The sequence below is a fragment of the Microtus pennsylvanicus genome, chromosome 7 (genome assembly GCF_037038515.1).
Source record: "Microtus pennsylvanicus isolate mMicPen1 chromosome 7, mMicPen1.hap1, whole genome shotgun sequence".
NCBI classification, from domain to species: Eukaryota; Metazoa; Chordata; class Mammalia; order Rodentia; family Cricetidae; genus Microtus; species Microtus pennsylvanicus.
In genome coordinates, this window is record NC_134585.1 from 119,889,702 (window position 1) to 119,916,498 (window position 26,797).

The 26,797-nt window shown below is 46.6% G+C and overlaps 2 protein-coding genes across 3 annotated transcripts; both read right to left on the bottom strand.

Annotated features, from left to right (window-relative positions):
• Positions 1–965: 965 nt before the first annotated feature.
• Positions 966–12,102, bottom strand: Tdrkh (tudor and KH domain containing). Of its 2 annotated transcripts, none has more exons than XM_075978258.1 (14): positions 12,023–12,102; positions 7,707–7,895; positions 6,918–7,024; positions 6,088–6,277; positions 5,160–5,299; positions 4,754–5,075; positions 4,263–4,411; positions 3,964–4,136; positions 3,745–3,809; positions 3,313–3,464; positions 3,089–3,190; positions 2,111–2,186; positions 1,705–1,798; positions 966–1,557 (listed from the first exon to the last, which is right to left on the bottom strand). In XM_075978258.1, exons 2-13 carry the CDS (start codon positions 7,828–7,830, stop codon positions 1,746–1,748), a joined length of 1,653 nt encoding a protein of 550 aa, XP_075834373.1. In that variant the 5' UTR covers positions 7,831–7,895; positions 12,023–12,102; the 3' UTR covers positions 966–1,557; positions 1,705–1,745. The 2 variants fall into 2 exon arrangements, with proteins under 2 accessions (XP_075834373.1, XP_075834374.1); XM_075978259.1 differs by having other exon boundaries at positions 1,020–1,557; positions 7,707–7,856; positions 12,023–12,093.
• A 6,456-nt stretch (positions 12,103–18,558) lies between these two features.
• On the bottom strand, positions 18,559–26,764 carry Lingo4 (leucine rich repeat and Ig domain containing 4). Its single transcript, XM_075978248.1, has 2 exons — positions 26,355–26,764; positions 18,559–23,939 (listed from the first exon to the last, which is right to left on the bottom strand). Exons 1-2 carry the CDS (start codon positions 26,417–26,419, stop codon positions 22,148–22,150), a joined length of 1,857 nt encoding a protein of 618 aa, XP_075834363.1. The 5' UTR covers positions 26,420–26,764; the 3' UTR covers positions 18,559–22,147.
• Between the last annotated feature and the right edge of the window lie 33 nt (positions 26,765–26,797).

Below are 26,797 nucleotides of genomic sequence, written 5' to 3' on the forward strand. Positions count from 1 at the left end.
ACCAGTCAACTAGAATGTTCAGAAAGACTAAGCCTTGCTAGGATGCTTCATATATTTCAATTCAAACTAGAGACATGTGCTAATTCCCTCTTTGGATGTAGAGAAAACCAGAGAAAAGTATGTACATCCTAAGGAATAGTTATTACAACAGATAATAAGAGAACATTCTAGACAACAAGTACTATGATATACTGCAAAAATGGCAGGGGACACTCAAAACATAATGAGCACAAGAAAGGGGATATACTTTTTTTTTGAGACAATGTCTCATGCAGCCTAGGTTGGCCTATATAGTGTGGTACCTCACGTTGATCTCCAAGTGCTGAGGTGTCTGTTTGCCACAATTGTTTGATTTTTCTTTATGTGCCTGAATGTTTTGTCTACATGTATACATATATACAGTATGCATGCCTGGTGCCCACAGGGTTTAGAAAAGATCACTAGATCGCCTGGGACTGGAATTACAGGATGGTTGTGAGGCACCTGTGGGTGCTGGGAGCTGGACCTGGGTTTTCTGCAAGAAAAGCCAGTTGGTTTTGATGAGCTTTAATATGAACTGCAAGTCATGACCTCCGACCTTGAGGGAATGCAGCACTGCAGAAAACAGAAGTGAATGGGTCAGAGCCTGCTGTATAGGAATCCCACTGTCAGATCAGTGCTCTACCAGTCGGAACCTGTTTAGGTTCCTCTAGGACTCTAAAACGTGCTCAAACTTCTCCTTAATGTCTTTCTGCTACTTGGGTCCAAAAAATTTGAAGCAACAAGAGACACTAGGAGACAGGGCTCAGCAAGTTTACAATGAAGACCTATTCCTAGATCCCCGGTTTCTATAGTCCTGATCCAGGGCAGGTGGGCTTTGTGTGACTTGTGAAGTAACAGCAAGGATTATGAATGTTTGTATGGGAAGGATACATCTTTCAAGATGGGCCTCTGTATGAGGCAGCAGGCAATTACTATCAAGATTTACTCAGAAGAGACTTTACTCAGAGGCATACAAGTTGTGACGAGTATATGGTTTTAGATAATTTTATAAAGAACTTTATTTGGCAAACAATCCCAAATTATTTAAGCAGAACTACACCTTTCTCTAGGTGGCCGTACACAGAAACATGCTAGAAATTTACAGCATTTCCTGCTACCTCTCCATTTCTTCTACCTGTATTTTAAAGTTCAAAAAGAAATAGCTGAAGGACTATTTCAAAAGAACTATCTCCAGTCACCTCAGCACTGAGAGTGAGAGGTAGTACTCTCTGCGAGGCTTTTAAACATACCAATTTCCATTTGTTTCCTGACGACTCCAGTCTTGAGTCCAAACACTTCCTACTACTATAGTCACCTGGGAAGGTGAGTCAGAAATGAGGCTGGGAATTCACAGCAGCATTCAAACACGGAAAGATGGAGAGGAGCCAGGAGCGAAGGAGAAATCTATTTGTCTCCATCTATCACTTTGTGGTAGGTCCAATGGAACAGAAAACGTATTTGATCCAGAGCAAGCCACACCATTTGAAATAAAGGACTTCATGGATCTGTCACAGATTCCTCTCCTGGCACCAAATCCTGCCAAAGACAGAGAAAAAAAAGGGCTTTGAGAGCAAGTTAAGCTGCATCAAAGATGTTTCAGAGAAATACAGAGAACATAGGGAGGAGGGATTGAAGGCCCGTGTGTCCCCCTCATTACTTTCCCGCTGCTACAGCACCACTTACAGTAAAAAGCAGATGGCTGGTCCAACAGCTGCGGCCCAGACTTAATACCAGATTATGTCATCAAGGATATCAGACGACATAGAGCCTTCGCCTTCTAGTGAGGAGAAATGAGAAACGTGAGATTGTTTCCAGCAGGCATGGCCAGTGAAGCTCAGCAGAAAAATAGGTGGTTGGTGTTCAATGTCCTAAGCCATGTGTTTTTAGACATGGTTGCATGCAGTGCGGACTGGAGTTGACCCTGCTCCTCCCTCCACTTACCAATACTAGAATTGGTCTGATGCAGTCCTGGGGATCTAACCCAGGACTTTGCGCATGTCAGTCAAGTACTCTACCAGTCCCAAATCAAGCTGCAAGTAACCTCCCTGATCTGGACCCACACAGATGTGATATTAAAGTATAGCTGTACCTGTTACGTTGAGGATGGTCAGGGTATCTGCTATCTCTACTGGGCTACTTTTGGTCTCATCATCTGTTTCTGCGGCCTTATGGAAAAAGAAAAACAAAGTGCTTTGGCAATTGGAAAGGGAGAAGCCTGTCATTCTGATCACAGGTTTGGTTAAGGCAGTTGCTCAAGTTGACTAAGAGAGACACAATTTTTTTTTAAATATTTATTTATTATGTATACAATATTCTGTCTGTGTGTATGCCTGCAGGCCAGAAGAGGGCACCAGACCCCATTACAGATGGTTGTGAGCCACCATGTTGTTGCTGGGAATTGAACTCAGGACCTTTGGAAGAGCAGGCAATGCTCTTAACCTCTGAGCTATCTCTCCAGCCCCAGACACAATGTTTTTGATTGCATTTTCATTCATCCTGGAAAATATAGTCTAAAGGTTCTCATGAGGGCATAAGCTTCATCTCATTAAGTTGAAGTGGGGCTAGAGGTGACTCAGCAGTTAAGAGCACATATAACTTTTCTGGAGGGCCCAAGTCAGATTCCCAGCACCCACGTTATTAGATGGCTCACAACTTCCTGTTACTTCAGCAGATCCAATGTCTCTTTCCTTTTTGGGCATTCACACATTTAGTATGCATTATAAAGATACAAACACAAGATTAAAAAACAACTGCTATAGAGATGGCAGAGGTTAAGAGCAATGGCTGTTCTTCCAGATGACCCAGGTTCTGTGCCCAGCATGCACATGGCAGCTCACAAGTGTCTCTAAGTCCAGTTCCAGGGACACCAACACCCTCTCTTCTGGCTTCCTCATCAGGTACTACATGCATATGGTATAAAGATAAAACATGTAGGCAAAACACACATATGAAAAAAATCATTAAAATCTTAATAAAATTGGGATAAGTGTTTATGACTAGATGCCTTCATTGTGCCTCTAAGCACTCAATTTTCCTGGAAGCACCTTAAATGACTATAGTGACTCACCATGTCCTTCAACATATCTGGGGCAGTTCTGTTTTCTTCTTTGTCTTCAGGAAGTTCTATTGCATATCCTTTACGAACTAATTCTAGCCCAATATCAAGTTTCTAAAAAAGAAAAACAAGAAAGCAATAATGTTCTGTTAAGGGAGAGCAGATTTGCAATGGGGTGAGATGGTCAGCCAGATCTTTCAGAGTGACTGCAAGCAATGTATGAACCTCACCCTTACCTTCCCATTGCTGGTATCATATAAATAGATTTGTGGCCAAGTTGAGATTCCAGTCTGGGCATCGCTGGAGAGCTTGGCCACGAGAGGCTTCCAGCCAGCACAGTGAGTGAGTCTTTCAAACTCATCTAGCGCTGCCTCTTCCCACTGCTCACCTGGAAGATCATAAGGGAAAACAAGGGTGTGAGCCTCGGAGCTGTAAGAGGTGGGATACATTCTACCCCAGTATGTATGCTAGGAATGTACTACTCATATTCTTATTTGGTGTGTCTGGATCTGACTGCCAAGTAAGTTTCTGTCTTGCTTTCTAGTGCTAATAAGGAAAAGGTACCTAAGTCTCCAAAACTCAGAAAGCTTGGGAATGGGCAATTCCTTATATGTTGTATGAAAGTTACTGTTTGGAGGTAAAGTCAATAGGTGGTATAACTGGTTTACCTGAGGGGGCAATCCGTGCTAGACTGCACTCTATTGCTTGAAACGGAAGGCTTAGAAAGTCACTCCTAAAATTAGAGATTAATTTTAATGAAATTAGAATCCCAGGTATACACATTTCCTTCTAAATCTCCTTGATGATATCTGCCAATAGCTCCCCAGTTTTTTTTTATCGGCAGATATGAGCCAACAGCTCGGATCCTAACATGTCTCTGTACTCACCTGAGAGTTCTGAGAGACTCCACTGGGGAATCTCCATTATCTCCAAAGTCAACAAAGTAGAGGTCCAAATTCCCACTTTCCAAGGTACCAAGAATCTGGGCTCGATACCAGCAGCCATCTAGATTTAAATGTGCTGCTACAATGTCTCCTACATGCAGAATCAAGTCTTCAGGCTAAACGTGGGGATGGAAAGTCAGGAGAGGTTATTTCCAAGTGATAGCTAAAAGAGTATGGAAAGAAAGGAACATCTGACATTGAGAAAGGTAAGCCCCAGCCTAGCCTTCCCTCCAGCAACTCACCAGAGTACTGTTATAATGCCGGGTCATCTCACTGATAAGTTTATCCAACTGGAGGCTGTAGGAGTCAATGATTTGGATCCAGAAGTGGTTGGGGTGTTCAGAAGCAGAAACATATACTTCGCGGTACTCATCAGAACTGAAGTCAGGAACTAAACACAGGGGTAAGGATGGTGACCACATGTATGCGTGTACTCACGTGAATTACCCCCACCCCATCCCTGCATGAATACATACATACAAGCACGCACTCATACACAAAATGTGTAAAGAAACTATAATAAAAATGTAATTATTACTTAGATCTGTTTTTGTCAACATATTTCTATCTTATTTTTCTTCATTAGCTGTACTTGGAAAATTATTAATGTTTGGTATTACTCCAAGTAAATAAAATATTAGTCAAAAGGCAGTATGATAGAGATGGAAATCACAAAAACAGAATTTTCCTATTTTAGGATGGTTAATCTAATAGGCTCCTCTTCATTACATACTTTCAAACATGGACGTTTCTGGATTGCTCAGGGCATCAGAATACTGAAAGTTTTCATCGTTTGGTTTCTCCCAGGAAGCTTCTTTTGGTCCAGTAACAGCCATATCACCACCTCCTTTGCAGAGAGGAGCCTCCAGGGGTGCCGCTGGCTCCACGCTAGAGTCGGTATTCTTCCATAAAGCTGCTTCGCCAGCTCCACCTGGCTCTGCCACTTCCTCTCTTCGCACACTGATCGGCTGCTTTCGTGGGACTCTGGTTTCTGCAGAATGGGCAATTCTTTTCCGAAGCTCTTCATCCTCTGAAACTTTCTCCAGTATCAGATGCTGTGGGAATGAGAGGGGTCATTCCTGCGTAGCCAGATAATGACAGGATGGGCAGAAGGGCCACCCTCATTCTTGTATACTTGCCTTGGCTGCTGCCACTTCCTTCTGTGTTCCTGAGATTTTTATAAGTCTTGAAAGTAGTAAGGTTCCCTCCGATTCTTTGTCACAAGTGATTTTGGCTCCAGAGGCCTTACAGATAGAGCGAATAGTCTCGCCACCTCTCCCTACATTAATACAGAAGAAAAAGCTGTCCTGACCAATATCCACTATAGAGAAATCACTATTTTTTTTACATGTTACAAAAGAAATCAGTTCTCGTAATTAATTTGAATAGAATGTAAGATAGTAAATAAGGAGCTACCGAAGTGACTACTGTAGGAAAGAATATAGAACTCTATTTGAACTACTTTATCTGGAGGATTAACTTCAGGACATTTCCACTTTTCAGCTACACAGCAGCTGTACTTTACATTTCCACTGTGAGACTCATGGTCCAGAGTGTGTCAGAACCCTAAGCTGAAAACTGGACACTTCTCTCCTCTAGTGGCAGCACTAAGGAATGATCTAGGGAAAAGCTTGACAGGTAATCTCTGGATTACTGCCTTCTTCAAAGCTCTAGGACACTATGGACATCTCTAGCATCCCTGTAAAAAATTTTATTCTAAAAAATGTAAGTCTTTACTTATTGTGTGTGTACACGTGCGGTCTGTGTGGACCCGGTGTGCCACAGCACCTGTGTGGAGGTCAGAGGGCAGCTTGGTTCTTTCCCTCCACCATGTGAGGCCTGGGATGGAACTCAAGTAGTCAGGCTTGGCAGCAGTTTATCCACTGAGCCATCTTGCTGGTTCACAGAAACCTATTTGAAAGGCATCCTTATTTTTAAAATAGCAGGTCTGAAGAAAAAAAGTAAAGTCTGAATGAGGTGTGTTTTCCCTAGGGGAAGGCAGGAAAACCCTCGAGAATGTGGGAAAGACAGGCAGAGAATAAAGAAGAGGAAGCTGTCCAGTTGTACCTATGATTCTGCCCACAGATCTCTGGGGCACCGAGAGTTGCTCGGACACTGGGGTGTTCTCTGTCAGGATCTGATGGATTGCTGCCTTGGCCTTGCACACCTGCACAGGAAACCCGCTGATCAGCAGCACTCGCTCATCACCTACATCCTCTGTGTCCACATCAATCCGAGCGCCTGTCTGCTTCCGCAGCTGCAGAGAGAAGGAAGAACACTTCAATTTGGTCCTAGCTAAGGACCTCTATCAAACCCTGGAAGCAGGTAGAGTCATATGCCTCAGTTAAATTGAGAAATTACCAATAGCCCTCATTTACTTATATTCCATACAAGAAAATCAATGACAAAGGTAATCCACATAGTAGCTAATTTAAAATCATTTCTCTGTGGTTACAACCCATGTTCTTTGGCTTTGTTTGGATTTGCAATTAAGGATTCTTTTTCTGCTAGGGAGCAAACCCAGATCCTTCCTAGTGCTAGTAAACTTTACTAATACTCACATCCCCAGCAAAGATTTTGCTTTCTGGACATTTAAGCTAAACAATGATGAAAGATGGAATAGTCAGGTAGCAATTCTTTGTCATTTAATGGGAGCTCATTAACTACTCAATAAAAATATTCATGCTATCAAGTTGAGAACCACCCCAATCAAATACTATTTCAAGCTTAATCATCTACCATCTGAGGAGAAGTACTAAATTTTGGAAGGAAAACAGTGCAGTTAGTTTAATGTTCCTGTAGTTTTTCTTTTAAAAATACGTGCGGCATGGATGTTTTGTGTAATGTGGTTAGAGGAAGGAAACGAGTCAGTAGAATCGATGCCTGCTCACACTTACCTGTTTAATATTGGCTCCTTGTCGACCAATGATGAGCTTCACAGCCTCCTGGGGAACTCGCATCTCTATCTCGATGTCATCTTCTCCAACAAATGTAAATCGCTCTTCTATGTAGACCATGACAGATCAGAATTAAATACACTAAAGCTCAACTGTCCCTCCCCTGAATCAGGCTATAAGAGACATAAATCCAAGAGACAAAATGTGGATCTCAACCACATGCAATACATAGAACCTGAATAGAAATTAGAAGATCCCAGAATACCAGAGCTGGGGCTGGGTTTATAGCTGAGATAAGGGTGTCGTGTATACAAAAGGGCAAGTTTAACCCCCAGCACTCTACCTGCCCTCCTCCAAGGACCACTTGGCATTTTCTGTGGGATACTATTTCAGATGCTAAAATGGGAAAGGCAGATTCAAGAAATTGTGAGTTTTTGGGATGCTACTCTAAGACATGATTCTCGTAGAGCAATAAAGGCTAGAGTTGTCTGAGGCATTCATTAGCTGAAACATTCCTCTGGGATCTGTACTCCAGGTCCAGCTGTGTCTACTTTCGACAGCTGGAGAGAAGTAGCAGAATGAACATATATTTTCAAATCCCACGGTTGGTTTGCTAAAGGGAAGAGTCAATGACATAAGGTCCCTTCATAAATTAGCTTTCCAAGAACAAATGAAGTGACATTCTCAAACCCTTCTCACAGAAAATGTATTTTAACAGTATTGGTGTGGTGAGGACAGCTTTCAATTTAACAATAAAATATTATTGCAAGTGCACATGGGTTCACACACCTCTGCTTTCCCTATATCGGCGGTATAGGATGTAGGCGACTGTTGCACTTGCTGGGATCCCAAGGCCCAGGGCTATTTTTTGAATAGTGGACAGGCTTGTCCATGAAGTTTGTTCAGTGGCCATTTTCTGCTGCACTCTGACTTAACGTCCTGAAACAGATCAACAAGTGGTTCTCTGCCACCACTTGTCTGGTTGGCAGAGAGGCGTGAGAAAACACTGTATTCAAAACACAAAAACCCACTATCCAGCCAGACAGCTGATACATGCCTTTAAATCTGGCATTCAGGAGGCAGAGGCAGGAGGATTTCTGAGTTCAAAATCAGTCTGGTTTTCAGAGCAAGTTCCAGGAATACACAGAAAAACTGTCTCCAAAAAAACCTTACTAGCTTTGCTATGAATCTCTGATATTGTATCTTCACTTTTCTGTCAAGCAAATAACATTTCCCTCATTGTAATTCTTATTCCACATGTTTTTTTTTTAAAGATTTATTTATTTATTTATTATGTATACAATATTCTGTCTGCATGTCTGAAGGCCAGAAGAGGGCACCAGACCTCATTACAGATGGTTGTGAGCCACCATGTGGTTGCCGGGAATTGAACTCAGAACCTTGGGAAGAGCAGGCAATGCTCTTAACCACTGAGCCATCTCTCCAGCCCTCCACATGTTTTTAATTTTTATTTATTTATTTTGTTTCAAGACAGGGTTTCACTGTAGTTTTGGAGCCTGGCCTGGAACTAGCTCTTGTAGACCAGGCTGGCCTTGAACTCAAGAGATCCGCCTGCCTCTGCCTCCCGAGTGCTGGGATTAAAGGTGTGTACCACCACTGCCCAGCAAGACCACTCCCACAGGGTATCTATTCTGTCCCCCTCTCCCCCAGTAAACAGACAGGTGGTTTTCTGGTCTTTCCTGTTTCCTCTCTTGGTTAGGTGGTGGGCTGGAAAATCATCCAGGAGTGTTTTATCCATTAAACCTGGGCTTTTTCTAATTCAGTTTGACTTGGTCTGATTTGGATTGCTGCATTGGCAGAGAGAATTGGGGGTGCAGAAACTTTTCAATATCCCTGCATTTGCCATCCCTTCAGCTTATCCTAAAAAGTTGGAAAACTTCAAGTAATGTTTTCTCTCAAAACATCCCAGGTTTTTCACTATGATTAAAAGCCAACTTAATCTCTCATGTAAATTCTGGGGTTTGGGGATTTAGCTCAGTCGTAGAGCACTTGCCTAGCAAGCACAAGGCCCTGGGTTCAATCCTCAACTTGGGCGGGGGGGGGGGTGAGAGACAAAATAATAAAAGTCAAAAACGTAAATTCCAGAGGAAAGGGAGTAGAAACTGGGATTGGTACGTAAAATGAGAAGGTAGTTTGAAAAAAATATATAAATTCCTCAAGAGTACAAATTATTATTTTTTCTTCAGTGTTTAGCATACACTTAACATCTGATCAATAGTACTTTGTTGAATGAATACAATTTCTCTTTATTTTTTTAAATGAGGCTCTCAGCTGCTTACATGTAAATTCCTTAATAGGATGAAAGATACTTTGTGTCTGATTTTTGCCTGCCATTTTCACAGCCTCATTTTTGTTTTATATTTGCTAGGGGACTAGGATCTATTTACAGATCTTCCTCTGACACACATCACCTGTGTCTTTATCAAGTTCTATTCTTTCAAGTTTCATCTTTAATACTATCTTTTCTGAAGCCTCAGGGATTCCTAATGCTGACTGATGTGGGTCATGATACTCTACCACAGTACTTGTTTGTTATCCTGCATCCTCTGACCTACTGGCTTTGTTCCTGCAGTTAAAGCACATTAAACACTTCTATGTGCTAGATACAACCATGGCAGTGGAAACACAAAGATAAAAAAAAAATGCCAAGAAGCTACTATCTCGCCACTTTATATGCACTGATTATTCAATATTCACACAACCCTGTAAAGTAGGAAGAAACCATTTCATTTTATAGAGGTACACATATACCTGAAAAGTTTGTTTACCCTATCACTCAGAATTTGAATTATTATTTGTTTATGAAAAGTCTTGTTAAGTGATTTTACAAGTTTCTCTTAACTTTCCTTATTTAAACTTTCAGGGTAACAATGTTACAATTCTTTATTTTGATCAACTTCAATTCAAAAATAAACACTGGTAGAAAACATAGATGATAAAAACATATACAATGTTATTACATTATGATATAGTAGCACCAGATAATAAAATGCTGGATTGGGGCAATGCTACATGCTTGATGTATATAATAAGCCCAAGGCCCAGAATCTGGATCCCCAGGACCCATGTAAACTCAGGCACTGTGGCTATTTTTATTTCTAGCACTTGAAAGGCAGACACTAGATCCATGGAGTTAACTGGATAGCAAGACTAGCCCAAACTGGGGAGCTCGAGTGAGGTACCTTTTCTCAGTAAATAAAATAGAAAGCAACTGAAGAAGACACTTGGTGTCAACTTTAAGCTTCCATATGCACAAGTATCTACATGTACACACAAGTCCATGAACATACAGGTATGCATACAGGTATGCACACATAAAATTAGATTATCTTTATCTCAAAAACATTAGTTTTATTCTAGTGAAGCTAAAAACATATCAATGTAGAAAACCTACTTTGGAGTAAACCTTGTTTTAAGTATGCTCTCCCTGGAAGCCTAGAAGGAAAATTAAGACACTGGTGTGGAAACCTCACACCCAGGAGCAGTATCCTGGCAAAGAGATCAGAATTGCATCTGGTATATAGTCTGGGTGTAGCCTAATGGTATAGTTCCCATGCCTGTGTCTCAAAGGTCCCAAACTACAGCACCAAACAGCCACAAAAGCTTGCTTGTATAACCACTGGCCCTGGTAAGCTTTACTGACCAGGACAGAGTAAAATTCTTAAAGAATCTATCAGAGGTTTACCAAATCTTTTTTCCTAGTCAGTCGTGTTTTTTTGAATTCTCTCTGTAGATCAGGCTGCCTTAAACTTACAAGATAACTGCCTGCCTCTGCCTTGGATTAAAGACATGTGCTGCTACCACCACTTGATCCACGTCAGTAGTTTTAAATAAATTTAATCTTGACCAGATTACAGTCTGAGGAAAAAACCAAAACCTTTTATTGCCTTAGGCATTCAGGCGTCTTGTCAATTTGGGAGAGTTACTTGGTAGATTCTGTATACCACCCACCTACACTCAGTTTAAGAATGGGTAACCATGGAAGCATTCACTACTGACCTATACCTTTCTTCCCTGTGTCCCGTTTCTGGAACGGCTTAAATTGCCCAGGCTGGTCAATTACACAAACACCTTGTTTTTTTTTTTTTTTTTAAAAAAAAGAAAGACAGGGTTTCTATGTAGCTCTGGCTGTCCTGGAACTTGCTCTTGTAGACCAGGCTGGCCTCGAACTCAGAGATCCGCTTGCCTCTGCCTCCCGAGTGCTGGAATTAAAGTTCATACAAACTTTCACAGTATCCCAAACACATTTTCATAGCACATGCCAGGCTGGCCTTGAACACAGAGAACAGCCTCTGCCTCCCAAGTGCTGCAATTAAAGGTGTGCACCACCACTGCCCAGCCTGGAACTAGCTCTTGTAGAACAGGCTAGGCTGGCCTCAAACTCAGAGATCCACCTGCTTCTACCTCCCCGAGTGCTGGGATTAAAGGGGTGCACCACCACCGCCGTCCACAACAAGTTCAAGGCCACCCTGGGTGATGTGAAATCCTCTCTAGTGAGAGGTGGTGGTGAGGAAGCCAGGTGTCTAGTCCCCAGAATATCAGGACCTGAAAGGTGGAGGATAAGGTTGGCTACTGGGCAAGTTCTCGGCCAGTCCGGGTAGACCACAAGAGACTGTCTCAAAAACACAAAAACAGAAGAAACAAAAGCAAAGAGAGAAAAGAAGACGACCAGAAAAACAATCCAAAGCAGAGTGCTGTGGCGCTTGCCCGTACTTCCAACTCTCTAGAGGCAAAGGCTGGAGGAGCTTGAGTTCCAAGCCATCTTGACACAGGCCCTGTCACTAGATAAATAATGAAGCATCCCAAAAGCTGCAACTAGATGCCGGACTAACTTGGGGAGGTAAAAGGCAAATTAAACAAAAGGCCCCTCGTTTCACCAGGAGCCAGCCTAGGAGCGCAAGCACAGCTGTGGCGAGTTTCCTGCAGTTAGTAGCTCTCCGCACAACCACCCCAAACGGCGACCCGGCCCCACGTGCCCCACGCCTCCCGACGCTCAGACCGGCACTTCTGCCCCCCAGATGCCGGGCTGCCCACCGCCCAGCCTCTCCCAAGCCCCAAACTCCTCTCCCGGGCCCCGCCTTTACCGCTTCTCCAAGACACGCGCTGCACGCTTCGCCTCGCACCTCACCCGCGCCGGCGCCTCGTCGCTCCCGTCGGCGAAGTCGCCCAGCGCGCGGCTTTTCAGCAGTCTTCTGCCCCACCCGCGGCGCTCCCGCACCAATCAACGCTCGCCTTGGAGTCCGACCAATCGCGCTTCCCCGTGGCAGCCAATCCTGCCGCGGGCTGCCGTGAGTGACGGGCGCCGCTGCGCGCTGCAGTACAATTACCCGGATGGAAAGTCCAAGCCCGCCCGCCTCGCTAGCCAGTTGGAGCGGCGGGAAGGCGGCGGGAAGCAGAAGCTGGTGATGGAGCGTGCAGCTGCTGAGCGTTCCCGAGCCACTTGCAGGCTCCTGCAGTCCCGGGTCCTTCTCCGAGAGGAGGAGGTCGCGCGGCCTCAGTCCGCGAGGGACTGCAGTGCTCCGCGGCTCCGGAGGCTGGAGTCACTCCTGGGTATCCCCGGCTCTACTGAATCACCTCTGCGGCCTTGGGGCAAGCCGCCTCGAGATGGGCGGTGCGGCGGCACTGATCTGTTAAGAATTTCTCCCTGGATCGTTCCCCACCCCCTTCATGGGCTGCTAATCTGTTAAAGCAACTATGGTAAAGGAGTGACATGGGGCGGACGCTTCACCACGGCGGCCGAGCCCCGGACACTCCATGTGGACAGAAAGTGACCACCCGGGGAAAGGGGCTGCGGGTGGAGCGTGGCCCCCCTGCCCCGACTCCGGCTCCGGCTCCGGCTCCGGCTCCGGCTCCGGCCCCGGCCCCGCAGAAGGGGAGGCTTTGGTAGGCAGCAGTTTGCTTGGAAAACTGAATTCCAGACGCCGCCTGGGTAGTTCCCGTACCGTTAGGAACGGTTGGTCCTGCCACCGCCTTCGCACTGTGGCGAGGGCTTAGTTGCTCCGAGTCTCCGAAAGATGGTTTGTGCTATCACCTGGCATGCCTGGAGCGTGATGAGCACTCAATAAACAATAGCTGAGTGGATACAAAATTGTGTCTGGTCATTCATAAGTCGTTGGGTCAGTTTCCCCGTTATTGTTATCACTGTTATTTTAGAGATCGGTGCTTGGTATGTTGCCCAGGTTGTCCTCAAATTCTGTTTGTTCAGGTTCTTGAGTAGCTGGGGCTTAGACGTGCTCGACCTCTAGTCATACAAAAAATATATATTTGGATAAATAATACATTCACCTAGAAGAGTCACAAATAACAGTTATTGGAGAAAATGTTTCTTCAGAGGTAACCAATGCAACCAGTTTCTTGGGAAAGTTTTCATAAGACAGGCCATAGTTAAAACACATATAAATGTTGAAAACATGCTGCACATATAAATTAGTAAATTTTGGGGGGGGGTGTTTGTCTTTTTGTTTTTGTTTTTTGAGACAGGGTTTCTCAGTAGCTTTGGAGCCTGTCTTGGAACTTGTTCTGTAGACCAGGCTGGCCTCAAACTCACAGAGATCCATCTGCCTCTGCCTCCCCAGTGCTGGGATTAAAGACATGAGCCACCACTGCCTGGTTTAGAAAGCTTTTCATAGCAACATACCTCTCTGCCTCATAGTTAAATCTCCAGATATGACATGGATGTAAAACATGTATTTAGCCAGAACTTTAACACGTTTTTTTTCAAGCATACTTCACTTTGTACTTTTAATATGTTTTATTTTTAAGACAAGGCATCTTTTAGGCAGTGGTGGGCCACGCCTTTAATCCCAGCACTAGGGAGGCAGAGGCAGGTAGATCTCTGTGAGTTCAAGTTCAACCTGATCTACAGATCTAGTTCCAGGACAGGCTCCAAAGCTACTGGGAAACCCTGTCTCAAAAAAATAAAAACCAAAAACAATGAAAAAAGACAAGGTATCTCTATGCAGTCCTTGCTGACTTGGAACTCCCTACGTAGACCAGTTTTCTTTCTTTCTTTCTTTCTTTCTTTCTTTCTTTCTTTCTTTCTTTCTTTCTTTCTTTCTTTCTTTTTTTTGGTTTTGGACTACATCTCCCTGGACATACCAGCTCAAAGAAGTGTGCCTTGTCATTTCATTTGGATGTACAAAGCTTTGCAAAGATTTTTCTGTTCAGATTTTTCCAAATTTTGAAAAGGATTTGACTTAGTATTGCCAGAGTGCCTTCCACAGAAGTTAAAAAGTTCTTGCACCTATCAGGCATCTATGAAAAGGACCTATTCGATAGCATACTTAAGCTGTATGTGGTCACACACCTTAATTGTTTAGACAATCTGACATTGGAAATTATCATTGCATTGCAATTTTTCATTTTCTTTATTGTAAGTAGGGTTGTATGTAATATGTTTACATGCACTGTATTTTCATTTTCTTTATTGTAAGTAGGGTTGTATGTAATATGCTTACGTGCACTGTATTTTTTGTAAATTGTTTGCATGCCTTGTTAATATTTTATTCGTTATTGAAGCTTAATATTTGTTCATTGTCCATTAAATTTGAAATACTTTCCCCTTCTCCGGTTTATTCTCTTTTGTTTTTATTTAAATCATTTTTATGTTTATGATTATGAGTGTTTTGCCTGCATGCATGTCTGTGCACCATGTGTGCCTGGTGCCCATGGAGGCCAGAAGAAGGCTTTGGATTCCCCAGAACTGATGACAGGTGGTTGTGAACTGCCATGTAGGTGCTGGGAACTGAACCAGGGTCCCCTGGAAGAACAGCCAGTGCTCCTAACTGATAAGCAATCTCTCCAGCGCCTAATCTATGTAATTCAAACTGTTTATGGTTTTGCTGTACTATAGCTATTTGTGTGTAGGTGTGATATTTGTGTGGGGTGCATATGTGTCTGCGCAGGTGCACCACACTTTTGTGGGTGGGGCAGAGGTCAGACACAGAATCCAGACGTCTTCCTCACCCATTTCCCGCCTTTTTCTTTTCTTTTTTCTTTTTTTTAAAGACAGTGTTTCACCTGTTTCACCCTGAACCTGGAGTTGGTGTTTAGGGTAGGCTAGCTGGTCAGCAAGGTGCAGAGACCAAGCTGTCCCTTAGCTTCCCAGATTCATTACTACATCCTGCTTTTTCTGTGGGTGCTGGGGACCCCTACCTTAGAGCCTAATGCTTTCAGAGCACTGTCAGGGGCCAGCCTCGACACAAATACCTTTCTCCAGAGTAGAGGCATGGGAATAGAAATATAGTAAAGAATATGAAGACGTGAACGAAAATAATAAAATGCAGAAACATATAGGATAGTATCGGGAGGGAATTTTCCAGTGAGTACTGAAAATTCGCCCATGTTTAATTTCCAACTGGTTAATATACCGCTGGCCTCAAAAGGTGGGAGTAAAACATAAGACTGCACTGACACAAATTGAAAGTCACGGGGCTCCATTCATCATTCTCACTTCTTTTTTTTTTGTTTGTTTGTTTGATTTTTGTTTTTCGAGACAGGGTTTCTCTGTGGCTTTGGAGCCTGTCCTGGAACTAGCTCTTGTAGACCAGGCTGGTCTCGAACTCACAGAGATCTGCCTGCCTCTGCCTCCCAAGTGCTGGGATTAAAGGCGTGCACCACCACCACCCGGCCTTTGTTTGTTTGATTTTTTGAGACAGGGTTTCTCTGTAGTTTTGGGGCCTGTCCAGGAATTACCTCCAGTAGACCAGGCTGGTTTTGAACTCACGGAGATCCAAGATCTGCCTGGCTCTGCCTCCAGAGTGTAGGGATTAGAGGCGTTCGCCACTATTGCCTGATTTCACCATTCTCACTTCTTAGACTCACGCTCCAGACCAAACAATCTGTAAGCAAAGCACTCCCTGTGTATAATCCCAAATTACTTTCATAAAGGGAATTGGAATTTAGTTGAATCCTTAGACTTTTGTTTTAGGTGGTAACCAACTTCTTCCCTATTTCAGGAGCACAAGGGCTGGCAACTAGCCACACCTGTTAACAATAGCCTTGCGCGATCAAACTCTCTGGTTTACAACTAGGTGGAACCTTTGTCTAACATAGAAGCGCAAGAATCTTGAATGAGAATGACCTAGAAACAAGCCCCAAACTTTGACCTTTGGCTTATTTGGGCCTCCACAGAGCAGGCCTTTACCTGACTGAACCGTTTCTACAGTCCCAGTAATTTTGTGTAGTTGAATTTATTAATATATTTTTATAACTTTTGGGTTTCATGTTGCATCTAGAAAAGTCTCTCACTAGTTAAAATTATTTTTAAAAACTCTTGTTTTCCTTAAAAAGGTATTTTGTATCTTTGAATGTATAAAATTCTGGAATTTATTATGGCATAAAGTTGTGAGATAGAGATACAGCTTGGTTTGTCCAACTGCATTTTCTGTATTGTTTCTTGAATATTGCTTTTATAATCCCAAACATCTTTTTTTTTAATTTTTTTGATTGTTTTTTTTTAAAGATTTATTTATTTATTATGTACACAGTGTTCAGCCTCCATGTATGCCTGAAGGCCAGAAGAGGGCGCCAGGTCTCATTACAGATGGTTGTGAGCCACCACGTGGGTTGCTGGGAATTGAACTCAGGACCTTCAGAAGAGCAGTCAGTGCTCTTAACCATTGAGCCATCTCTCCAGCCCCCAATTCCAAACATCTTTGAATCTTATGTGTCTTGAACTCAGGACCTTCAGAAGAGCAGTCAGTGCTCTTAACCATTGAGCCATCTCTCCAGCCCCCAATTCCAAACATCTTTGAATCACCCTCAAGAGTTCTTTGAATCTTATGTGTATGGGTGTTTTATCTTCATGTATGTCTGTGCACCACACGCATGCCTGGTGTCTGAAGAGGCCAGAAGAAGGTGTCAGGTCTACAGAACTGAAGTTACAGATGGTTGTGAGCCACCATGTGGGTGCTAGGAATCAAGCCCAGCTCTCAAGAGATAGCAAGTGCTCTTAATAGCTGGACCACCTCTCCATCCCTCTCTTTAAGCTCCTTTTCCCCCATTGATCTATCCTATTTTAATACCACACTATTTTAAGAATTGATACATGCTATGTATTTTTGACATAGTTTTAAAAATTGATGCATAGTACATATAGAAGTGACAAATGCACACTTTGTTGGTCCATGACAGGATCTTGTTCTGTATCCAGGCTGGCCTTAAACTCAAGGTAATCCTCCAGTCTCACCCTCAAGAGTTCTGAGGCTGCAAGCATGAGTTGCCATACCTGGCCATTAAATATATATCTTGATGAAGTTTAAAAAAATGGAATTTTTTTGGTAACAAGCACTAAATCCAAATCAAGAGGCAACATTCCCAGTGCCCCCAAAACCACTCATGATCCCTTCCTGGCATCACTCCTTCTTGAAGGAGTGTCTGACTTCCTCTGTTCTCATTATTTCAACGAGATGCAGCCTTTTTATATATAAATTTTGTTCATTCTCCTTGCTGTGTCATATTACAATGTGAGAATTTTCCATAACTTACTTTTCCCTTTTATTGCTAATATTGTTTTTAATTGAAATCACCTTTTTTTTTTTTTTTTTTTTTTTTTTTTTTTTTGGGTTTTTCGAGACAGGGTTTCTCTGTGGCTTTGGAGCCTGTCCTGGAACTAGCTCTTGTAGACCAGGCTGGCCTCGAACTCACAGAGATCCGCCTGCCTCTGCCTCCCGAGTGCTGGGATTAAAGGCGTGCGCCACCACCGCCCGGCTCACCTTTTTTTTTTGAGACAGCAGGGTTTCTCTGTGTACCAGCCCTGGCTGTCCTGGAACTCACTCTGTAGACCAGGCTGATCTCGAACTCACAGGGATCTGCCTGCCTCTGCCTCCCGATAGCGGGGATAAAAGTCGTGTGCCACCAGCACTGCCCAGCAGAATCACCTACTTTTAGAGCAAAGGAGCATTGCTGTCTTTATGATAGAGAATCTTCCTGCCCTATTGCTGTATTCTAAAGTTCTCATCGTGCAGAATCTACATGTGTCCTAGACATTTGAATGCCTGATATATACTATAGCAGTTTGAATGTATTTTATATATTTTCATGTGTAGTAGGTATGCTCATATGAATTTGGGCAGCTGTGGAGGCCTGAACTGGAGCTACAGGCAGTTGTGAGCCGCCTGACGTGAGTCCTAGGGTCTGAATTCAGCTTCTCTGCAAGTGCAGCAAACACTTCAGGCTCTCTCTCTAGTTTCCCTTTTACATTTTCATTTGATTAAATAATTAAGTGGTTTGTTTATAGTGAAGTTGTGTGTACGTGCACACCATGTGTGACCACGCCGGTCAGAAAGTGTGTTTTCTTGAATGACTGTGTGGCCGTTAGAGAAGAACTTTTGAATGTTCTCCCTCCCGCCATATAGGTCCAGGGGATCAAATCAGGTTTCCGGTTGGCGGCAATCTCCGTCATCTGCTAAATCATCTAGTTAGTTATTTTTTAATTTAAAAAGGTGGAATATTTAAATCCAAGGAACGATGCTCAGCATTGCTATCAAGAGCACATGATTCCTTTACAGGCCTCTCCTCTTGCAGCTCCAGTGCCGGGGAGGGAAGATCAAGAAAAGAAATGAAATAGACGTTCAAAGGAGGGATTAAAAACCCAAATCACAACAACGGAAGTATTTTTAAAACATATTTTAAAATTTATTTAATAACTGCGTGTGTGTGGTCATGCTCTTGCTAGGGTACGTGTGTCGGGGGTCCACCTTGTGGGCTCCACGGATTGAACTCAGGTCACATCAGGCTTCACTTGCTGAGCTGTCTCACCAGCCCTGGGAGGATTCCTTAATCAGGGGAATAAAGATTCAGGTGTTACTACTTTTCAAGGGGTTTCTGTCTGACTGTCTGGTAGGGAGTTTGGGAAGCAGAAGGAATACAGGAAATGGCTTCAGACTCTCCCAAGTCACTGACTTTTGGGTCTGTCATCTCCTTTCCCTCAGGTGCACAAGTCAGGACTGAAGTTGCCAGGTGCTGGGTGGGATAGACTGTCATTTCTTTCCTTTCTAGCTCCTAAAAGGCTGCTCTTTCCTTGAAGGGCTTCTAAACAGGCTTCAGGAGGCTGTAAGTACAATGAGCCCAAGCCGGCGCTGCCTGGAGGATTCAGTGGACAGGTGTTTCTACTCAGTAAGCCAAAGCAGAAAATGGGCTTTAGGGCATGGGGGTTGGCTCATCAGTTAAGAGTCTATACTGCTATTCTTGAGCAGTTCCCAGCACCCATTCCGGACCACACACAACCATCTGTAACTCCAGTTGCACATGCCCACACAGTGACATGAATATAATTAAAAAAAAGAAGATAGCACGGGATTCTCAGACAAGGTACCTGGTTCCAGAGCTCCAGCGCCCCCTCCCGCCCCCCATGTGAAATGGCCTTTCAACTAAGGCTGTGTTGTGTAAGCCTAAACAGCAGTATCCCCCGCCCACCCCCCTGCGGGAGTTACAGCTTCCTCCCGCGCCAGTCAAATCGCCACCAGAAACTAGTAATAGCTACCAGGACGCTGGTGCTGTGGTCCTGTCTTTACATCAGATTGATCAGGTGGCCCCAGAGAGTCTCAGTCTCCTCTACCACAACACTCTAAGGCTTCCATCTTGGTTTCCTTTACAAAGTGGTTTAAAGGAACAGGATTTGTGGGCTGCCATTATTGTCCAGCCTGAGTTGTCCTTCTTAGACCAGGAGTCCCACCTAGAGGTCCCCACCTAACCCTGAGAGACGAGTACTGGTAGAGGAAGGAGACAGGGACGACCATAGCACCTGCTGTAGCATTTCTGTTACACTGTAACCCTTTTATCTTTGTTTTGAGGGGGTGGGGGGTGGGGAGCAAAGGCAGCCTGAGCCCTCACCTCAGCTTGACCCCTGCAAACAGGCTCCCAAGACCCGAGACCTGAACCTGCACTCGTGAGGTCTGGGATGGCTTTGGGTGCCTGAATAACGGGAAACATTTACCATCATAGTTTACACCAGACAGTCTCACGACAAGTCTGTGACTCTAAGCTGAGGGTGTTGTTTTGCAGGATTTTCATCCTTGAACAGGATCTAGAGCAGCAAAGGAAAGGCGGAAGTCAGGACTTAGAGGGACCGATCTTTCAGGGACCTATATGGGGGAGAGCTGAAATGGCCCCAGAGGGCTTTGCCCGTTCTGTTGGTCCTTACAGCCTAGGAACTTTGGTGGTGTTCCTATGAAACAACAACAACAAAAAAGTCAATGTGGTCTACATATCGAGTTCCAGGCCAGCCAGTAAGACTTTGTCTTGAAAAAGGGTGTATGGTGGGGGAGGAGGGGGAGAGTTGGGAGGGAGACTGGAGAGAGGGCTCAATGGTTAAGAGCACTTGCTGCTTTTGTAGAGGACCTGGGTTTGGTTTTCAGTACCCAGACGTTGGCTCATAACCATTTGTAACTCCAGTTCCAGGGATCTAATGTCCTCTTCTAGCTTCTGTGGGCACCGAGTACACACATGGTGCATATACATGCATGCAGGCACTCATACATCCACATAAAATAAAAAAGATAAATCTCAGAATAGGGGGAGTGGGGAGCAATCCACAGGCATCTCCCAGGTGGCAACCTGATGAGCCGCTGGTAGATGAGGGAGAGAAGGAGGTTGCAGAATTGCTCTTTGGACCGCGAGGGCATGGAGGAGGTTGGGGTTTCAGGAATGTCCTCTTCTCCAGCCTTGATCTATAAACACCTAAACTCTTACAGCCACTTGTGTGCTTGGGTCCTCTCAGTCCAGCTTTGCTGGCTCAGGGCCGCCAGCTGCACTCCCCGGCCAGGGACAGCTTGAGATAGGAATCTTGCAGCAAGTGGCGTCTCCTCCTAGCAAGGGCAACAGCAGCCACTAGAAAGCACATGGTGTTTTGTGAGGTGGGCAGGGACTCAGCAAGGAGGAAGGAAACTAAGGACATTGGATAGAAGCTGCAGCCAAGAGAAAAAGGCTCCCTGGGGCTGCATGACTCCATTTGTCAGTCTTTCCTCCCCTTCTCCCTGCCTCCTTTCTCCTCCTCCCTTCCTGATGCTGTCAATGTCTAGAGCTCCCAGCATCTCTGTGCTTTGGGGCTCTGTCCTCTGTTGGAAGCGCACTGTGCGCAGTCAGCAATTCTACCTCTCACTCCGCTTGCTCTTTGAGGTGACATTTATCCACATTTATCCAGGGACAGGTTCCCACCAGGGCCACACTAAATCCAGCCGAGGGAGCCAAGGCTGGTGGGATGCATCCAGGCAGCTGCTGCCCTCTTCCCTGCTTACAGGGCTCCCCGTCCTTGCTCCCAGATGCATTCTGTGTCTGTTGGCCGTCCCCTAGGAGTTCCCTTCTGGCTTTCCCCTTGCCAGGCACGCTTGGGATCAGCAACACCAGGAAGACTGAAGATGTGAAACAGGAGATTGCTGCATAGGGATCCCTTCAAAGGTGGGGGAATCTTGCCTTCTTTGGCTCTAGAGAGACGGGGAAAGGGGAAAGGTAGCAAAACGAGAGCAGCAAGGGGGGCTGACCTCTGCAGGCCTTTGGGCCCCCTCACCCTTTGTGCCAGGCTTGGTTAGGTGGAGCCAGATGACCGCTAACTGAACAGGGAGGGAAGCTGGGAGGGGAAGAAGTAGATAGAAGTAAATAAAGTCCCAGAGATCATGTCACCGTGGTGGCTTTTGACAGTCAGGGAGGTGGCCAAGGCTCCTGCAGGCAGAATGCCAGAAATAGGCCATAGTCCCAGGCATCTGCTGAATCTTTGACTCTACTTCATTGCACCCAGGGGCGCTGACTGAATTTGGCACTGGGTAGCAGAAAAGAAAGGGAAAATGCCTGCATGATGAGCAGACTCTAAGCCGTTTGTGGTACTTCCCGGCTCCACTTCTGAGATAATCTCACGGTTGTGTTTAGCAGCTGGTCCTGTAAATGTGTGAGTGTGTAAGTGTGTGTGTAAGTGTGACTGTGCAAGCTGGTGTGTGAGTGTGTGTGTGAGTCTGTGAGTATGTAAGTGTGTGAAGAGCAGACTGGAGCCTTGTGTTCCTTTCCTGCCTGGTGTGGGGGTGCCAAATGGGGGCTGTCTTGGCGATAAGGTGAAAAGGTGACCATGCTGTCCTCAGCTAGAGCAGCTCTTGGAATGCAGGCCACAGGTGTGGGAGGCTGTGTTGTTTGACAGGAAGCTATAGTTCAAGAGACTTTAGTTTGCCTTTCCCTTTGGCTTCTTAAGTGGACTCGGGGAGTTTTCAGTATGGAAGAAAAGATCAGAATAACTTGGCAGTGACCCGGTTACCCCCAGAGTTCTTATCCCCAGAAGGCCGAGGTGCCACAAAATCAAAAGTCACGTGGTGCTTGACCCGGCCCTTGCCTTTACTCCAAAGGGCAATTAGACCGAAGCAGAGGGTCACTGAGGTGAGGAAGGGGAGAAAACCCACTGCCAGCACCATAACCACACCCCTGCTGTCCAGAAAGAAAGGCCCTGGGATTCCTGGCATGGTGATGTTGGGGTCAGAGACAGTGCCATTTGGTGGTTCGACTTGGATAACTTCCAGCCAGGTCCTCAGGGAGTCATTCCCAGCGACATTGCTGACTACACAGACATAGGCTCCCCTGTCCCGCAGCTGCACGGAGCGAATCTCCAGTGTACCATCCTCTAGGACCCTTACTCTCCCGGCCCTTCCCAGCCAAGCTCCCTGAGGCCTCATCCAGGAGACCGTGGGGGCTGGATCTCCGTCTCCAGAGCAGGAGAAAACAGCATGGCCCCCCTCCTCTGCAATGACCCACCGAGGCCCCGACTTTCTGATCAGGGCTGGTTTGCAAGTGAAGTGGCCTGGAGGGAGGATGTCTGAAAACTCCCTTAGGCTTTTCCCTTGGACGTGTTGGGGGCCAGCACAAGCAGGGGGGGACGCGCCAAAGTCCAGGCGGCGCCGGAGGCGGAGCAGCCAGAGGAGGCGGCAATCGCAGGTTAGGGGGTTACCAGAAAGCCTCAGGGTGACCAGTTTGTCTGGAGAAGGAAAGGCTGTTTCCTCTAGGGTCTGAAGAGCGTTGTCTGCTACATCCAGCAAATGGAAGGCGGTCAGGCCGTGGAAAGCATGCGCAGCGATGGAGGTGAGGCAGGCCCCTGACAGCCTGAACTCCTGGAGCCTGACCAGGGGGCTGAGCCTTCTGGCTGGGATGGCTGAGATAGGATTCTGAGACAGATCCAAGACCCTGAGGAAGCTCAGATGGTGCAGTGCCTGGAAGGGTACTGAGCTCAGATTGCAGCGGGTGATGGCCAGGGTGCTCAGATTGAGCCCAAGCAGGCTCCCTGGGTCCAGGGCCTCCAGAGATGGCCAGTGGTGGATCTCCAGCTCCTTTAGCTGCCCTAGCCCTCGAAGCGCCCCCGCTGGCAGTCTCTCAATATCCAGTTCTCGAAGCCTGAGAGTCACTAGTGCTGGGAGCTGGGCAAGGGCTAGGCCAGGCACTGTGCTGAGGTTGCAGCGTTCCAGGGTGAGGGTACTTAGCTTGGCCAGCCCTGCAAAGGCCCCGGGAGCCACAAACACCAGGTGATTGTCTCCTACCTCCAGTTGCTGGAGGCTGCCCAGCTCACCAAAGGCTCCATCTAGGAAGAGCACAATCTGATTGAGGCGGAGGTCCAGCAGTGTGAGAGTAGATAGCCCTGAGAAGATCCCAGGACCCACAATTCTCAGTCGGTTGCCCTGGAGCCTCAGGGTGAGTAGATTTTGTAAGCCATGGAAGGCCCCAGGCTCAAGGGTAGAGAGCTGGTTGTAGCTGAGGTCCAGTTCTTGGAGCTGGCCCAGTCGGGAGAGCATGCCCCGCTGAAGTCCCCACAGGCGGTTTCTGCTCAAGTCCAGGAGCTCTGTGTCCAGTGGAAGCCCTCCAGGGACAGCGTCCAGTCGCCTGTGGGCACAGAGTACTGCCCGGGTTTGGGAGGTGCAGTCACACACAGTAGGGCAGCTACCGTTGCTGCCTCCAGGTAGGAGGAGCAGGAAAAGGAGTGGGGGCCACGGAAGCCAGGCTTGCTTCGGAGCTGTGGCTGCGTCCATCCCCCGAGGCCTGGAATAGACGATGACATGGCCTTTTTTGCAAAGTGGCTTCAGAAGACGATGACCCTGCACTCCCCTGAGCCTCCTTAAGGGGAGGAAAAGTGACCTGTTGACTCCATCTTGTGTCACACAACCAGGGAAACCTGGGAAACCTGTACTGCCTCCCTGGGGCTTCTTAAGGTTCCTCTTATGGGGAAATGTCTCCCTTGCAGCCCTGGATAACCAGCCATGAACTTCCCATGCATGGGTCCCTAGTCCAGCTGGTTTCTGTGGTGGAAGGCTTAAGGGACTGAGTAGTAGGGAAAGAACTTTCCCTGCATCTCCCTTATATCCATGAGACCAGGAATACCTTAGGTCCTGTTGCTGTGACATCTGTTCTCAGCAATCAGAACTCTGTTCTGTTCCTCTCATCCCCACCCACCCCTTTTGGCTTGCTTGTTTGTTTGTTTTTGAGACAGGGTTTCTCTGTGTCACAGCTCTGGCTGTCCCAGAACTTAATTTGTGCACCAGTCTGGCCTTGAATTCACAGAGATCCCCAGACTCTGCCTCCCGAGCACTGGGATTAAAGGTGTGTGTCTCATTCTTCTTCTCCTGTATTTTGTGCATACAACTTTACCTAAGTCTCAGGGAGATCCCATCCAGACCAGAAAGAGGTCCTCACCTTGACAGTCATCAGAAGCAAAGGGACATACATACAAGTTTCAGCTCTGCTCCAGTTTCTGCCCTCTTCCAGCCTGGCCCTGGGCCCAGGCTCTGGACTAGCCAAGCTGGTGTACTCAGAATGTGTGTGGATGACAAGCCTGGCTGTGTATTAGCTACGGAAAAGAGTGCAGCGGCACTGGACAATGAGATTGGGGATCCCTTACAAGAGCACCTCTTCCTTCATAGAGGGATTGGGATGTGGAAACTATCCAAAGGGTACTGAGGTTTTGCTTTGGGCTTCTCTTCTGTCCTCCCTTACTGGAGTTTTGAATCTGTGCTTCTGCAGGAGAGCTTAGACCTCTTTCTGCCTGAGCTGCCTGACAAGACACTAGAAATGTGATCCAAGGAAGCATGGAGAAAGAGGGAGAGACAGCAATGACCAGGTGCCATGGGTGGGAGGAAGGGAACCACTGGCTAGCATAGCAGACACCTGGATATAAGCAATGCACAGCACCCATCTGTATACAGTGGGTCTCTGGGTACCAGAAGCCTGGGCAGTATCGGCAGGTGGTGACCATGATGACAAAGGCATCTTAAATGCTGCGTGCTTCTGCTTGCCTTGCTGATGCACAGGGACCTCAGAGAGAGGAATATGAGAGTTAGGAAGACATGGCCAAGGGACAGAAGTGAGACAAGCCGACATTCCTGCAGGCCACCTGCTGTGTTCCCCTGGCTGCAGGTCCTGCACCTCCGGACTTTGGGGCTTCAGGTTCTCTGGGTCCTGTGGAGTCAGCTTTCTGCTGCATGTCCTACTTTCTTCCATGTGGAACACAGGAGGAGCTGTGGCTTCCCTTTCCTTCCTATACTCTGGAGAGTCTCCTCCAGCCACTTCAGAGGATCGTAGCAACTGGGCAATGCCAAGTTCAATCCTCAGTATGGAGGCTAGCAGAAAGAGCAGGGGATGAGGGGTGCGGGAAACTGTTGTGGGGTGATTTGGGGAGGGGAAAGAGTGGCAAGGGGCAACGACTGCTAAATCTGCGCCCGACCCTTTCACGGTTATCTCTGGCCTCTCCTCTCCCTGGGCCTGTTCTGGGAAGTCCACCTGACAGCTAGCTTGTCATTTCTGTTGCTGCAGTTCTTGCTCATCCTTTGCTCTGCATTCAGCAAAAGTGCAGTGAAGCATGTGTGCCAGCTCCCTTCCTTCCTGCCTCCATGCGTCTCCTCCTGGTCCCCAAAGCCTGCTGGCCCAGTGGCTGAGGGCTTCTGGCCAACATCATCTATTTCTAAGGTTGCTAACTGAACCCTAGTCTCCCTTATCCTCTGTGGCTGCAGGACTGGCCTCTGGTCACTCTGTCTCTCCCTCTGGAGTCTGGGGCATTGTTCCCTCAGGGACACAGAGCTTGTCTCTTGTCTCTATGTGACCGTCAGACCCATATGGACACATACCCACTTTAAAGTACACTTGGCTGAGGCGTAGGGACCTGCATGGAGAGGGGCCACTTAGGAGGAACACCCACACTGACTGTAGGGGGAAAACCCTTTGTAGGGGTAGAAGGAACACTAGGGAGAAGGAGGGGTGGTCTCCTTGGAGTCCTCCCCAACAGGGTTGCCTGGGACATTTTAGTTTTCCAATCACAGTCCTGTGGGGCAGGGTGAATGGTTGGCCGGGGGTGGGGGGTGCAAGCTCCCTTTTCTTTACAGGCACAGTTAGCCTGGCCTTGTCTTTGAGAATGCTGTGGGAAAGGGCAGCTGGGACTTCCGCAAAGAGGGCAGGGGCACTTACCGGAGAAGCTGGAGGGTGGCACCAAGTTGGGCGCTGTATCTCTCCGAGGCTGGGGCCTGTCCCATCCGAGTTGCACCTTGGCCCCTCCAGCTCCCCTGTGCGTATGACTCCCCACTCCCCAGCAGCCTGCAGCATCAGCCCGCTGGCGGGACTGCTGTGGCTGCTGCCGCCGCCTCTACTGTTACTGCGGCCGCGCCGCCAAGACCAGGAGAGAGAAAGGAGCCAGAAAGCATTTCTTCTCTCTCTCTCTTTCTGTCTCTCGCTCTCTGTCTCTCACTCTCTGTCTCTCTCTCTAGTCTCTCTCTCCTCTTCTCTCGTTTTAAACCAGGCGAGAATGAGTCTGCAGCAACCCTGTTGGTGCAAAATAAATAAATAAAGCGACCAGGGAGGGCTGCAGCAAGCGCCACTACGGGATGACGGAATGGGGTGACGGGAGGGGGGGG